Below are 15350 nucleotides of genomic sequence, written 5' to 3' on the forward strand. Positions count from 1 at the left end.
AAAAAACAAAATTTAGTAAGTACTTGTCATGATAGGTGTCTCTTTTAACTATTACAATGTTACTAAGGCATTTGCTTATTCCAAAAGCAAGGTAAGCAAAAAATGGACAATGTGAATAAAATCAGTCAGAAAATGCTTTGCAGGGAAACATGGGAAGGAAAAAAAATCAAGTGACCAAAGAGGTATTAATTCTTTCAAGAAACATTTGTAAGGAATCCTGTATGTGCCAGAAACTACTCTAAGTGCTGGGGATAAAACAGTGAACAAAACAGGTAAAGTCCCTGTTCACCAGGCATTTACATTTCAGGGAAGAGGAGACAGAAGGTGATGAGGATGAAAATTAATTAAAATGTAAATAGCAATGCTATAAAGAATAAATCCAAGTAAGGGATATTAAAGGTAAGAAGTGGTATTTTATAGAAAATAGTCAGGGGAGGTCTAGTTGATAAAATGATATTTGAGCAGGGATATAAAGGAGTAAGAGTAAATCATCTGTATAATCTTGGGAGGGGAGCATTGTAGGCAGAGGAACAAAGGTCCCAAGGCAGGAGCAGTCTTGAGTGTTTGAGAAAAGAAGCAAATTAAGATTCAGATAAAGTGATACTCAGTGCAATCACCTCTATTTCCATGATTCTGGAATAGAAAAACACAGTTCCTACTGCAAATATTCTACAAAAGGAAACTGTTTCTTGACAGTTTATTTATTAGACTATGAGCTCCCTGAGGGCAGGAACTCTTTCTCATACACTTTGTATGTATACACAATGCCTAGCATATAGCTCACCACATAGTAAATATTCCATAAACAACTGTTGACTGAACAAATAAAGTTTTGGGGGTCCACAAAAGGGTTCTAAATGAAATGCTAAGAAAAAGTTAAGGTTAAGAAAAAATAGGCTTAAAGGAGGAAAATTATTGAGTTAGACATGATAAGCAACTTGACAATCCAAAGGATAAAGACAAAATGAGCTGATAAATGGGTCCTGTCGAATCTGTGAACATAGAATTCTTAAAAATAAGTATAGATAATTATGTGTTTGGATTACCACAGGTGGAAATTTATTTCTGTCAAAAGAAATCTAAAAAAAGTTTCAATACATAAAATGTTGCATACAAGTTAAAAGGGAATGCTAATGAAAACAATGATAAATAACTTCTGCTTCTAGTCATGATGGACTACAGAAACCAGATTTACCCTTCTATCTTAAGTAACTAAAAACCTGGACAAAACACACAAAGCAACTGTCTTCAGACAATGGATAACATAAAGCTAAGTACACTGATCTCTGAAAGAAGGGAAATAGATAAGGTGAGCATTACAATTGCTCCCAGATTACTACCTGGAAAGAGCAGGGAGGAGTAACAGAGTCCAGCAGACTCCCTAAGCTGAAGAAATAGAGTTCAGGGTTCAGAGAGACCAAGACATCTAGAATTCACAAAGAAGAGTAATGGAGAGAAGAGATAGACACCTGTCTGAAGATCTGAAGGGAGCTCCCCTTGAGTCTGATCAATACGTAAGTATGAGAAAACTACTGAAACCAGGGAAAGAATCACCGGAAAGGAGCAGACAGAACAATTCTCACAGGGCCAGGAATAGTTTTTATTCCCAAAACCACGATGGAAACATTTCCTAACACATGAGGCATCAATGGAGTACTGAAGGTATTGCTCAAGTAGCAGGGTCAGTTTAGCCTTAGAATAAAAGCTGTTCTGATTCTACCTAACAAAGCTTAAAAGCATATCTCAAAATGGTGGAACCATTTTTAAAAAACAACCACCCCAGAACAAACCCCTAAATAGTTAATGGAATATAAAAATTCAACACCTAATAAAGTAAAATTTACAACATCTAGCCTTCAATCAAAAATTACAAGGCATGATTAAAACAAATTACATGGCATGCAATGAAACAACAAAGTACAACCTGCAAAGAGTGAATTACTCAATCAATAGAAATGACACAGATGATAGAATTAGTAGATAAGAACATTAAAAAACAATTACTATAAATATATTCCATTTGTTCAAGAAGATAAAAGAAATCATGAACATGACAAAGAAAAAGATGGAAGATATTTTAAAAAAAGACCCACATGAAACTTTTAGAGACAAAATATACATTGTTTGAAATGAAAGGTAAACTCAGCAGAATTAACAGTAGAGACAATGCTGCACAGATTAGTAAACCTAAGGACTAGTAAATTAAAACAAAAAAGTGAACAAAAAAATCAGTGAATTGTGGAACAACAATCAAGAAGTTTAGTAGATGTGCAACTGGAGTCTCAGAAAAATAGAAGATGGAGAGAGATGTTAGAAAAAAATATTTTAAGACATAATAGATAAAAAAATTTCAAATCTGATGAAAACCATAATCCACATATCCAGGAATCTCAACAAACTCCAAGCACAAGAAACATGATAAAACTACACCATGATACACCATAATAAATTGCTCAAAACCAGTGATAAAGAAAAAAATCTTAAAATTAACCAAAGAAAAATATACATTAACTATAGAGGAATAAAAAATAAGAATGACAGCAGACTTTAAATAAAAAATAATGAAAGCCAAAAGACAGTGAAACAACATCCTTAAAGAACTAAAATTTTTTTAAAAAGTAAAGCTAAACTAGAATTCTGTACTCAGCAAATTCATTTTTCAAAAATCAGGGTAAATTAAGTCTTATTATAACATACGAAAATGGAGAATTCATCACCAGCAGATCAGCACTATGTGACATGTTAAAGGATATTCTTCACGAAGAAGGAAAATGATCTTAGAGGAAAATTAGAATCAATATAAAGAAATAAAGAACACTGAAAATGATAAACATGTAGAGAAATATAAAGTTTTTTCTCTTTAAGAAGTCTTTAAAAAATGATTGACTAAAGAAAAATCAATAACTAATGTGGGGTTTATAACATGTATAGAAGTAATATGTGTTTCTGGGAAGAGACAACAAAAAATACTTTGTAAGGTTCATGTAATACTATAGTGAACAGTCAAAATGTTACATTAAACATTGAAGATATTTTGTGAACAAGTTAATGGATACTTTAAACCCTAAAGCAACCACTAAAAGCAAAACAAAGGACCAGAGGTATAGTTAATATGCTCATAAAACAGACAAAATAAAATTATAAAAAAATTCTCAATTGACAGGAGGCAAAGAGGAAAGAAGGAATAAAGAAGATACTAAACAAAAGAAAACAAGTAGAAAAATGATAGATTTAAATCAGTGGTGTCCTAGTAAATGTTTAATAGGCTCAAGGGGGATGAGGGAGCCTAACTGATAGCAGGTGCCAATTCTGTGGTATAAATATTCCCACCATGGCCAATTTGAATCTACTAGCATGATGTCACTGAAAGCATAGATGAGTAGAGATATGCATAACCAGATATTACAAGCTGGTATAAGCCAGTAGGCATCAGTGTCCACTAACCACTAATTTGAAACCAACTATCTCAATAACTACATTAAGTGGAAATGATATAAAAAGCCCAATTAAAAGGCAGAGATTTTTATACTGTTATAAAGCAAGACCCAACTAAATGCTGCCTACAAAAACCTAATTCAAACATAAAGACAGAAATAGATAAAAGGATGGAAAAAGAAAATTCTAATTCTACTCAAAAGAAAGCTACAATGGCTATGTGAATATCAGACAAAACAGATAAAAGATCAAAGAACACTACAAGAGATAAATTCTTAAAAGCAGCCTAAAATCCTTCTAAAGGCAGGGTCTGACAAAAGGAGCACCTGGCTGGGATCCATAAAAAATTTCATGAATGCATTTTCAGTTTCATGGTGTCACACACCTCACAGCCTCTCACAACGATGAAGAGGCCAGTCTATAAAGGACATAACAATTCTAAATGCTAACATATCTATTATAAGAGCTTCAAAGTACATGAAGGAAAAACTGATAAAACTGAAAAAAAAGGACAAATCCACAGATTTAGCAGGAGACCTCAATACTCCCTTCTCAATAACTGATAGAACAAGTAGACAGAAAAATTAGTAAGTATATAGAAGACTTGATCAATAATACCAACCAACTTCACTCAGCATTTATAGAACACTCCATCCAGTAACAGTAGAGTACATACTCTTCTCAAGCACACACAGATTATTTACTGTTCAGACTATCTTGAGCCAAAAATCAAGTCTCGATAAATTAAAAAGTAATCACGTCATACAAAATATATTCTCTGACTACAGATAATTAAAATAGAAACAAATAACAGAAAGATATCTGGAAAAAGCGCTAAATATTAGGAAGGTAAGCAACACACTTCTAAAACATGGGTGAGAGAAGAAATCACAATGGAACTACAAAATAATTTGACCTAAGTGAAATGAAAGTATGACACAAAAAATGTGTGGTATGCTGCTTAAGCAGTGTTTTAAGACACCTACAGCATTAAATGCCTATATTTGAAAATACTTAAAATCAGTGACCTAAGCTTCCAGCTTAATAACCTACAAAAATGGAGTAAATTAAACCTAGTGTAAGAAGAAATGAAATATTAAGGATCGCAACAGATCAAAACAGAAAATGATCAGAATGAAACAGAATGAATAAAAATTAGTAGAATGAAACAGAAAAGAGAAAAAATAGAGAAAATCAATGAAAACATAAGCTGGTCTTCTGAAAAGATCAATAAAATTGGTAAACATCTTTTGTTATATTGATCATGGAAAAAAAGAGAGAAGATAAAGATTACCAACATCAGAAGAAGAGAGAGGACATGTCTAAAAATCCTACTCTAAGGGGATACTACGTGCATAATATGAACAACTTTTCGTCAATAAATTCAACAATTTAGATGAAATGGATAAATTCCTTAAAGGGCACAAACTATCAAAGCCTTCTCAAAAAAAAAAGATAACCTGAATAGTAATTTATTTACTAAAGTAACTGAAATTAAAACCTTCCTATAAAGAAAACTACAGACCTAGATGTACACTGGTGAATGCTACTAAACATTTAAGGGAAAAAAATACCAGTTATATACACAAACTCTTCCCCCGAGAAAAAAACAGAAGAGAAAGGAAAAATTCTCAACTATCCTTTGAGGCCAGCATTATACAGATATCAAAAGTAAATAAACATTAAAACAAAAAGAAAACAAATCAACACTCTCATGAACATAGACACAAAAATCCTTAACAAAATGTTAACAAATTTAATCCAAAAAAACATATGAAAGATAATACATCACAACCGAGCATTTACCCCAGGAATACAGGATGGGTTAATATTCAAATATCAGTCAATATAATTCACCATATTAACCAATGAAATAATAACAACAAACAAAATAAAGATCTCTCATACATACAGGAAAAGCATGGGAATAGGGGGTTAATGATGGGAAAACTTTTTTCCTCCTTTGGATTTTATAGTATTGTTTGAATTCTTTGTAATTAGCTTGAATTCATTTTTGAAAATAATAAAGTCATCATTCTTTAAAAGAAAAAGTTCATAACTTTTACTAAAGAATATCACTTTAGAATCTATCCTAAGAAAATAATCAAATATAGAAAAATACTGTTTAAATCATGTTCATCATAGTGTAATTTACAGTTATAATAAAGAAAAAAAATCTAAATGTCCAATAAGAGGAGCAATGTTAAGTAAATTATAATATAGCCACATGACAAACTGTAATGCAGCCATCAAAAATTTTTGCTTACAAATAATTTTTAACATGAAGTACTCAAAAATAATGTTAAGTGAAAAATGAAGTAAATCAAATTATAGATGCAGCACAATCAACTTTTTTTTTGCTAAATTAGCAAATCACTAATGATTGTCATTACACATGATTGTATCTTCTTTATTTTTTCTGTCCCCCCTAGGAAGTTAAAAACAGAGCAACCTCAGCCTAAAGAGATAATGAAGAGATGTCTCGGCGAAAAACAAAAAACAAGAATACATTGTTCCTCCACTTCTTCAGTAAATTTAAGTCCCAATTTTCTCCTATATTTGTCTGTGATATGAACAGTTAACCCCAGACCTCCTCTGATGCCTAACATCCAATCAAGAGATGACTTAAGCAATTCCTCCTTGCTTGCTGCTGACTTGAGGACCAACAGAATCACATGCTTAAATGGACTAAAAAAATAAGTGGTTAGAGGACATTTGAGTGGCAACATTCCAGCTCTGAAGAAGTTGCAAAATTAACCAACAAAAACCAACTAGTAGGAAGTGCCAACACTGGGAACCATAGATCCATTTCACCTCATAAGAGCAACAACCTCTTAAGTCCCTTGCCTACACTCAGGTCAATAAAGAAAAAAATAATGTGTAAGCCATATATGTAATGATAATTTTTCAAGGAGCCTTATTTAAGAAATTAAAAGAAATACGCAGAATTAATATGAATATATTTATTTAACCCAATATATCAAAAATATTATCAACGGAAATATTTCTTAAAATTGGGACATTTTACATTCTTTTTTCTTAGGAAATCTTCAAAATCCACTGTGTATTTTATGGTTACAATACATGTCAACTTGGACACTAAATTTTCATCAGAAATATTTGAACCAGGTAGGTAGCCACATGTATTTGTTTGTTGTGAATAGTATTCCCAGTGGAACGAGTATCTTTTTAATTCAAGGTAATAATTCTATCCTCTATAAAAGGAAATTATTACTTTTGTTTGCAGCATACCCATAAAAAGGGAAAAGTCAGGACACATGATCTGAAGGGAAATATACAGAACAATGACAGAAACCACTTAACAGCGAAGCAGGGGTGTTAAGTTAAAGCCTCTGCCTACAGAGCCACCTAGGGGCCAGAAACAGAAATAGCAAGTTAATTTTTGTTACATTCAAATAGACTGTTCAATCACCTGATATTTAAATTCAGGATCAGAAATACAACACTGTACTCAATAAATTCAGTTACAAGTTGCTATAATTAAGAAATGAATAAGGAAAAAGAAGAAGAAAAAGAGGGGAAAAAATAAATGCAGATGTAGGTGAGAATAAGGGAGTGGTGAAATACCAACAAAAGTATTTCATGTCAGATAGAGTTAAAAAAGAGGGAAAAACAAAGCATAAAAGAGAAATGGAGAAAGAAGAAACTCAGTAGAAGAGAAGGGAGAAAATGATAGGTTCTCCAGGGATAGCAAAAAGTTTACATTTGGACTAAGAGATCTGGTCTTAGCTGTATCACTAACTGCTTAACTGGGTCCTATGTCACTAGGTAATTACTTCACGCTGGGCCTCATGAATTCACTTTACCTGTGAAACATCTTCAGCCGCCTCTAACTAAAACACTGTTTAAATTGTTCACCTACTCCAGGAATCTATCCTATAGAAAAAATAGCCTGAGTAAGTAAAGATATATGTATAAGAATGTTGACTGGAGCACTATAACAGCAAAAACAAGCAAACAAAAAAGGTAAGACTAAATTAAACAACCTAATCCAAAGGGCAGACGGGAATGGTTAAAAACCTTACAGCCATGCAATGGGATACTAGGCAGCTGTTAAAAGTAAGGAAGCATATCAATATAGCCTAAGCAGGAAAGCTGTCCATTTTATAACTAAAAAAGTAATATACATAAAATCATTAATCTTTATGAACATATCAATTTTTTTGAACATTATGAACATGTATAAGTGTATAAATGCTTGGTTAGGTATGTCTGTATAAACTTGGAAAAAAGAAAGTACATATAGATACACTGGCTACCTCTGAAGGGCAAGATTAAACAGGCACAAGGACTTTATTTATATATATACATATACACACACACACTTTTTTTAAATTATGGGATTATGGATGAATTTTACTATTTTGTGGCTTTGGTAATTTTGAAATAAAAGTTATAAAGGTAACTACCCTTCACTACTAAAGAAAAAAAATCTATTTTTCATGTATCATAATGTTAGTCACTCCCATTAGGCAATCACCTAACAGTCTTACTTGCATCTTCTCGAGTTGCCACTCTCTAATCTAGTTTTTCAGGCTGTCCCCTGAATATACTATATTCACTCCAACATTCATGACTTGGCTCAGGATGTTTTCTCCCACACCCAGGAAGACCTTATCTTCCCTGATCTTCAATTATCTTTATTTTATTATTATAGTTATCCTTATTTATTATACAAAAAATTATACATATATATATATATATATTATTATCTCTTAATCATCTTTAAGACCCAACCTAACTTCCACCACTTTCTTAAAACGTTCTCTAAGAGAAAAAGGAAAATAGCTTCTGTTGATTTGAATCCCTGTTCTATGCCGGACACTCTTGATTCTAAGAGATACTATCACATGTATTTAACTTAATTTGGGCTAGAGGTCCTTTAATGTCTGAACACAGAAAATTGAATCAGACTGACCTCATGAGTTAGATTAATAGTATAATTTCAGACAAAAGACAAGTTATCTTCTACAACAAATAACATAGAAATACAGAATATCATACGAGAATATTATGAAAAACTATATGGAACCAAAATGGATAACCCAGAGGAGATGGACAAGATTCTGGAAACATGCAGTCCACCAAGACTGAATCAAGAAGAAAGTGACCCCTTGAACAAACCAATCACTAGAAATGAAATAGAATTAGCAGTAAAAAACCTCCCTACAAATAAAAGTCCAGGACTGGATGGCTTCATCAGAGAATTCTACCAAACATACAAAGAAGGACTCATACCAGTCCTTCTCACACTCTTCCAGAAGATTGAAAAGGAGGGAATATTCCCAAACTCATTCTATGAAGCCACCATCACCCTGATACCAAAACCAGGCAAAGACACTACCGAAAAAGAGAACTACAGACCAATATCACTGATGAACATAGATGCAAAAATCCTTACCAAAATATTAGCAAATAGAATCCAACAGCACACAAAAAATATTATACATCATGATCAAGTGGGGTTCATCCCAGGGACATAGGGTGGTTCAACATACGCAAATCAATCAATGTAATACATCACATCAACAAGAGAAAGGACAAAACCACATGATCATCTCAATAGATGCAGAAAAAGCATTTGATAAAATTAAACACCCATTTATGATAAAAACTGTCACCAAAGTGGTATAGACGGAACATATCTCAACATAATAAAAGCTATATATGACAAAACTACAGCCAGAATAGTACTCAATGGTGAAAAATTCAAAAGCTTCCCTCTAAAATCTGGGACAAGACAAGGCTGCCCACTATCACCACTCCTATTCAACACAGTCTTGGAAGTCCTAGCCACAGCAATCAGGCAAGAGAGAGAAATAAAAGGGATTCAAATCATTGGAAAGAAGAAGTAAAAGTGTCACTATATGCAGATGACATGATACTATATATAGAAAACCCTAAAAGGTCCACACAAAAACTACTAGAACTAATCGAAGAATTCAGCAAGGTAGCAGGTTACAAGATTAACGTTCAAAAGCCAGCTGCATTTCTTTACACTAACGATGAATCAACAGAAAAAGAAAGTAAAGAAACAATCCCCTTTAAAATAGCACCCAAAGTAATAAAATACCTAGGAATAAATCTAACCAAGGAGGTGAAAGACTTATACACGGAAAACTATAAACCACTAATGAAGGAAATTAAAGAAGACTAAAAAAATGGAAAGGCATCCCATGCTCCTGGATTGCCTGAGGCAATCTACAGATTTAATGCAATCTCTATCAAATTACCCAGGACATATTTCACAGAACTAGAACAAATCATAATAAAATTTATATGGAACCACAAAAGACCTAGAATTGCCAAAACATTACTGAAGAAAAAGAAAGAGGCTGGAGGAATAACTCTCCCAGACTTCAGACATTACTACAGAGCTTCAGTAATCAAAACAGCATGGTATTGGTACAAAAACAGACATATGGACCAATGGAACAGAATACAGAGCCCATAAATGAACCCACAAACTTTTGATCAACTCATCTTCGACAAAGGAGGCAAGAATATACAATGGAATAAAGACAGTCTCTTCAGCAAATGGCGTTGGGAAAAATGGACAGCAGCATGTAAATCAATGAAGCTAGAACACTCCCTTACACCATACACAAAAATAAACTCAAAATGGATCAAAGACTTAAGCATAAGACAAGATACAATAAGCCTCCTATAAGAAAATAGAGGCAAAACATTATCTGACATACATCTCAAAAATGTTCTCCTGGAACAGTCTACCCAAGCAATAGAAATAAAAGTAAGAATAAACAAATGGGACCTAATGAAACTTACAAGCTTCTGCACAGCAAAGGAAACCATAAGTAAAACAAAACGACAACCTACGGAATGGGAGAAAATTTTTGCAAGTGAAACCGACAAAGGCTTGATCTCCAGAATATATAAGCAGCTCACATGATTTAATAAGAAAAAAACAAACAACCCAATCCAAAAATGGGCAGAAGACCTAAACAAGCAATTCTCCAAGGAAGACATACAAATGATCAATAGGCACATGAAAAAATGCTCAATATCACTATCAGAGAAATGCAAATCAAAACTACAATGAGGTATCACCTCATTCCAGTCAGAATGGCCATCATTCAAAAATCCACAAATGACAAGTGCTGGAGAGGCTGTGGAGAAAAGGGAACCTTCCTATGCTGCTGGTGGGAATGCAGTTTGGTGCAGCCACTGTGGAAAACAGTATGGAAATTCCTCAAAAGACTAGGAATAGACTTACCATATGACCCAGGAATCCTGCTCGGGCATATATCCAGAAGGAACACTACTTCAAAAAGACACCTGCACCCCAATGTTCATAGCAGCACTATTTACAGTAGCCAAGACATGGAAACAGCCTAAATGTCCATTGACAGATGACTGGATAAAGAAAAGGTAGTATATTTATACAATGGAATACTACTCAGCCATAAAAACCGACAATAACGCCATTTGCAGCAACATGGATGCTCCTGGAGAATGTCATTCTAAGTGAAGTAAGCCAGAAAGAGAAAGAAAAATACCATATGAGATCACTCATACGTGGAATCTAAATTTAAAAAAAAACATAAATACAAAACAGAAACAGATTCATAGACATAGAATACAAACTTGTGGTTGCCAAGGGGGTAGGGGTTGGGAAGAGACAGACTGGGAGTTTGAAATTTGTAGATACTGACAGGCATATGTAGAATAGATAAACAAGATTATACTGTATAGCACAGGGAAATACATACAAGATCTTGTGGTAGCTCACAGTGGAAAAAAAAGTGACAATGAATATATGTATGTTCATGTATAACTGAAAAATTGTGCTCTACACTGGAATTTGGCATGACCTTGTAAAATGACTATAACCCAATAAAAAAAAGTTAAAAATAAAATAAAATAAAGTATATAGATAGAGTGCCGGCCATCTCAAAAGACGAGAGAGAGAGAGAGAGAGGTGGCCAAAACTCTGAACTTTTAAATTAAAGGAAGTAGTTTATGATTTAAAAAAAAAAAAGAAAGACAACTTATCTTCAACTCATTTTCTAACAGTGATTCTATTTTTATATTGTAGCACCTTCTATAATAAAATCTGATTTAGCAGTGAGATTAATTACTAGATACTTGTATTTTAAACAGTCATCAAGTATATAATTTAAGAAGCAATTCCTCTTGGGCAGGGAAATATAAGTATATATGAAATCCACTTGATACTGGAGAAACAAAACTAAAAAGTAGGAACCTTCACTACTGAAGAAGATGATTATTACTAAATGATTATTACTAAATGAAGACTACTTTTAAGATGAAGAGACTACAATTAATCTAAAATATAACTCTTTAAAATCATGTTGATAACTAAACTCAGAGGCCCTTAGTCTTTAAATTGTTGAGAATTGCTTTACAAGTTGCTTAAAATTACTTAAAAACTGCTTTGAATAATTTTCTAATTGCTTTTTGACAAACAGAATGCAGAATTATTCTAAAGCTGGCATGAACCCCAAACTCAACACCCATAGACATACAAAAAAAAATTTGTAACTTTCTGTTCTAGTAATATTCTTCATAAAAGAAGATACTAATATTAACCCCACTATTCTCTTTGTTTTTGTTTTGTTTTGTTTTGTTTTGTTTTGCAGTTCACTGTGACATGTCTATGTACTGGTTTCTTTTTATTTATCCTACTTTGGATTCACTGGGATTTTTCAATCTGTAAATTAGTATTCTTTGCCAATTCAAGAAATATAGTAACCATTATTTCTTCAAATAATGCCTCTACCCTACAAGACAGCCAGAAAACAACAAAATGGCAATAAGTCCATACTTATCAACAATACTTTAAGTGTAAATGGACTAAATTCTCCAATCAAAAGATACAGAGTAGATAAATGGATTAAAAAAAAACAAACACCCATCTATATGCTGCCTACAAGAAACTCATTTCAGGTGTAAGGACACACAAAGACTGAAAGTGAAGAGATGGAAAATGAGATTCCATGCAAATGGAAACCAAAAGAAAGCTATGGTAGCTATACAGTTGAACCTTAAACAACATGGGGGTTAGGGGCCAGTTGAAAAATCCACATACAACTTATAGTCTGCCCTCTGCATATACAGCTCCTCCATATCCACAGTTCCACACGAGCGAATTCAACCAACCGTGGATAGTACTGTAGTATTCACTTTTGAAAAGATCTGCATAAAATGGACCTAAACAGTTTAAACCCATGTATCAAGGGCTAATTGTACTTATATCAGACAAAATACACTTTAAAACAAAGACTGTAATAAGAGAAAAAGAAGGTCATTATATAATGATAAAGGGGTCAATCCAATAAAAGGGTGTAACATTTGTAAATATTTATGCATCCAACACAGGAGTATCTAAATATATAAAGCAAACATAGCAGACCTAAAGGGAAAAATAGACAGCAATTCAATAATAGGAGGGAATTTTAATACTCCACCTTCACCAGTGGATAGATCATTCAGACTTCTGTCTGGGAACATTGACTTTAAACAACATAGTGGACCAGATGGACTTAACAGATATTTACAGAACATTCCACCCAAAAGCAAGAAAATACACATTCTTCTCAAGTAGGTCCTCCAGGACATATCATGTGTTAGGCCACAAAACAAGTCTTAATAAATTTAAGATTAAAATCATAGAAAGCTTCTTTTCCAACCACAGTGGTTTAAAATTTGAAAACAGTTACAAGAAGAAAACTAAAAAATTCACAAATATATGCAAATTAAACAACATGCTACTGAACAACAAATATTTTAAAGAAGAAGTCAAAAGAAATCATAAAATATCTTGAGATAAATGAAAATGGAAATACAACATACCAAAATTTTGGGGATGCAGCAAAAACAGTTCTAAGAGGGAAATTCATAAAAATAAATGTCTATATTAAGAAGAAGAAAGATTGGAAATAAACAACCTAACTTTATACCTCAAGGAACTAGAAAAATAACCCAAGACTAAAATTAGTAGAAGGAAGGAAATAACAAAGATCAGAGAGGAAATAAATAAAATAGTGACAAAAAATAGAATTTTTAATTTTTAATTTTAATATTTCATTTTTCTTTTCTATTTGTTTCTTTCAATTCCTTTAATGTCCCTTTTTGCAGTTTCCTGCACCCCTATGGTATTTCCAAGCTTGTCTTTTATTTTTTTAAGCACAGTAAGCATGCCTAAGTCTGTATCCAATAAACACAGTTTTTGATGTCTGCACAGATCACTTTTCACTGTTCCTCCTTTCTCCTGGTTCGCAAAGATGGTGCCTTGTTTCTTTAATGCTTGGTTATCCTTGGTTGCATGTCCTTGAAAACTTACTTGAAGAGTTCTCAAAGCCTAGAAGGAAAATGCTTTCCTCCAAAAGAAAATTTGCAGTTGCTTCTGTTAAGTACCTAGGTTACTACCATTCTGAAATCAATTTAGACTCAATTTATGGTTTGAGGTTTCTTTGACCACCCAGGTAAATGAAGATTTTGGCAACAAGCCCACATGAGGGATAGCCTGTGCTTTATTAATCATCAGTGAAAGGCTTTCTGATTATTTTCCCTTCTCTCTTTTCTCCCTTGCTCTGCTCATGGCCACGGCTACTCTCCCTGGAATCGCAAGGAACTGGGGAAAACAGGGTGGAGGGTGGGCAGTTTTACTTCACATTCACCTTTACCTAAAAGGTTTAACCCCACAGGTGGGGAGTGGGTGTTAAATTTCTAATCTCGGGAGGAACTGAGCTGTGACTACTTTCCTCTTCATTTTAGGGGACCATCAAAATTGAAGTTCACAGCTTCCTGATCAGCAAACCCAAAAGCAGCGTCAAATGCTGATCTTAATTTTCTGGCAATTATTCTCTCTTGTTAGCTCTTCAGTGTCTTTAGGATATTTTAATTCTATTCCATTCAAATATTTTAGTTGTCAACAGTAGGAGAAATGATTTAAATAACTTGGCTAGACATTACCAAAAACAGAAGTCACACACTTTATTAAGGCTCTTCAGTGTGTTGAATGGAATTAATTTTTGAATGAATGAATGACTTTCAAATTAAATAGACAAGTCAACCTCAGAGTCAATCATCTGACCTGTCTGAACATTAATTTCACAAAATAAAGGGGCTGAACAAAATTATATCTGTGATTCTTTACTGTCTAAAATACCAGGATCTATGCATACACAACAATGTCACCTTTCAGCTTTGATAAGTTCTGTTTATGGTAGTCAGATGGGCAAAGTTTTCTCATAGTATTATAGTAATTCCAAAATAAGAATACATGAGACTCACTGAATTTACAATGGGTCCCTTCTCCATCTTCTCAAAGCCAAGAGCCAAGACACAATCTGCCAGACCTTGAAAGAAAATGTAATTATTTTGAAAAATTAAATTTCCAGATACCCAACAAAATACCATTAAATACTTAAGTAAGTATTTAAATAAGTATTCAATCCTTCCTTTGACTCTCAATGTTAATAAAACTTTTCATTAATGTGGAAATATGTTCCAGTGAATAACAAATGTAAATAGCTAATTTTGCGTTTTAAAACATTAATTAAAATTTTAAAATATTTTAAAGGATCTTGATCAAAATCTCAACAGAATTATTTTTGGAGGGAGGGGACACCTAAAAATGATGTTAAAGTTCAACTGAACAGCAAAACAAGGCAGAATTGCCAAAATTTTTCTTTAAAAAAAGGAAAGAAAAATAGTGAGATAGGGCATGGAGCATACTAGCATTTTCAAACATGAAGACATAAAGCTCCAACAATTAAAACACTGAGTAGCGGAGCAACAATCAGTAATCAATCAGAAGAAAGAACAGAGAGCCTAATGAAAGAGCCTAGAACATTTGGAAGTACAGAATATGACAAATACCCAAGAGAATGAAAAACATATGACCACAA

At 33.1% G+C, this 15350-nt stretch overlaps 1 protein-coding gene across 1 annotated transcript in view; it reads right to left on the bottom strand.

Annotated features, from left to right (window-relative positions):
* Nucleotides 1-15350, bottom strand: part of SCP2 (sterol carrier protein 2) — a 96891-nt gene that overhangs the window by 66570 nt on the left and 14971 nt on the right. Inside the window, exon 5 of the mRNA XM_010982120.3 lies at nt 14734-14798. Within this exon, the coding sequence (XP_010980422.1) occupies nt 14734-14798 (65 nt within the window). The remainder of the gene's footprint in view (nt 1-14733; nt 14799-15350) is intronic.

Source organism: Camelus dromedarius, chromosome 14, assembly GCF_036321535.1.
Source record: "Camelus dromedarius isolate mCamDro1 chromosome 14, mCamDro1.pat, whole genome shotgun sequence".
NCBI classification, from domain to species: domain Eukaryota; kingdom Metazoa; phylum Chordata; class Mammalia; order Artiodactyla; family Camelidae; genus Camelus; species Camelus dromedarius.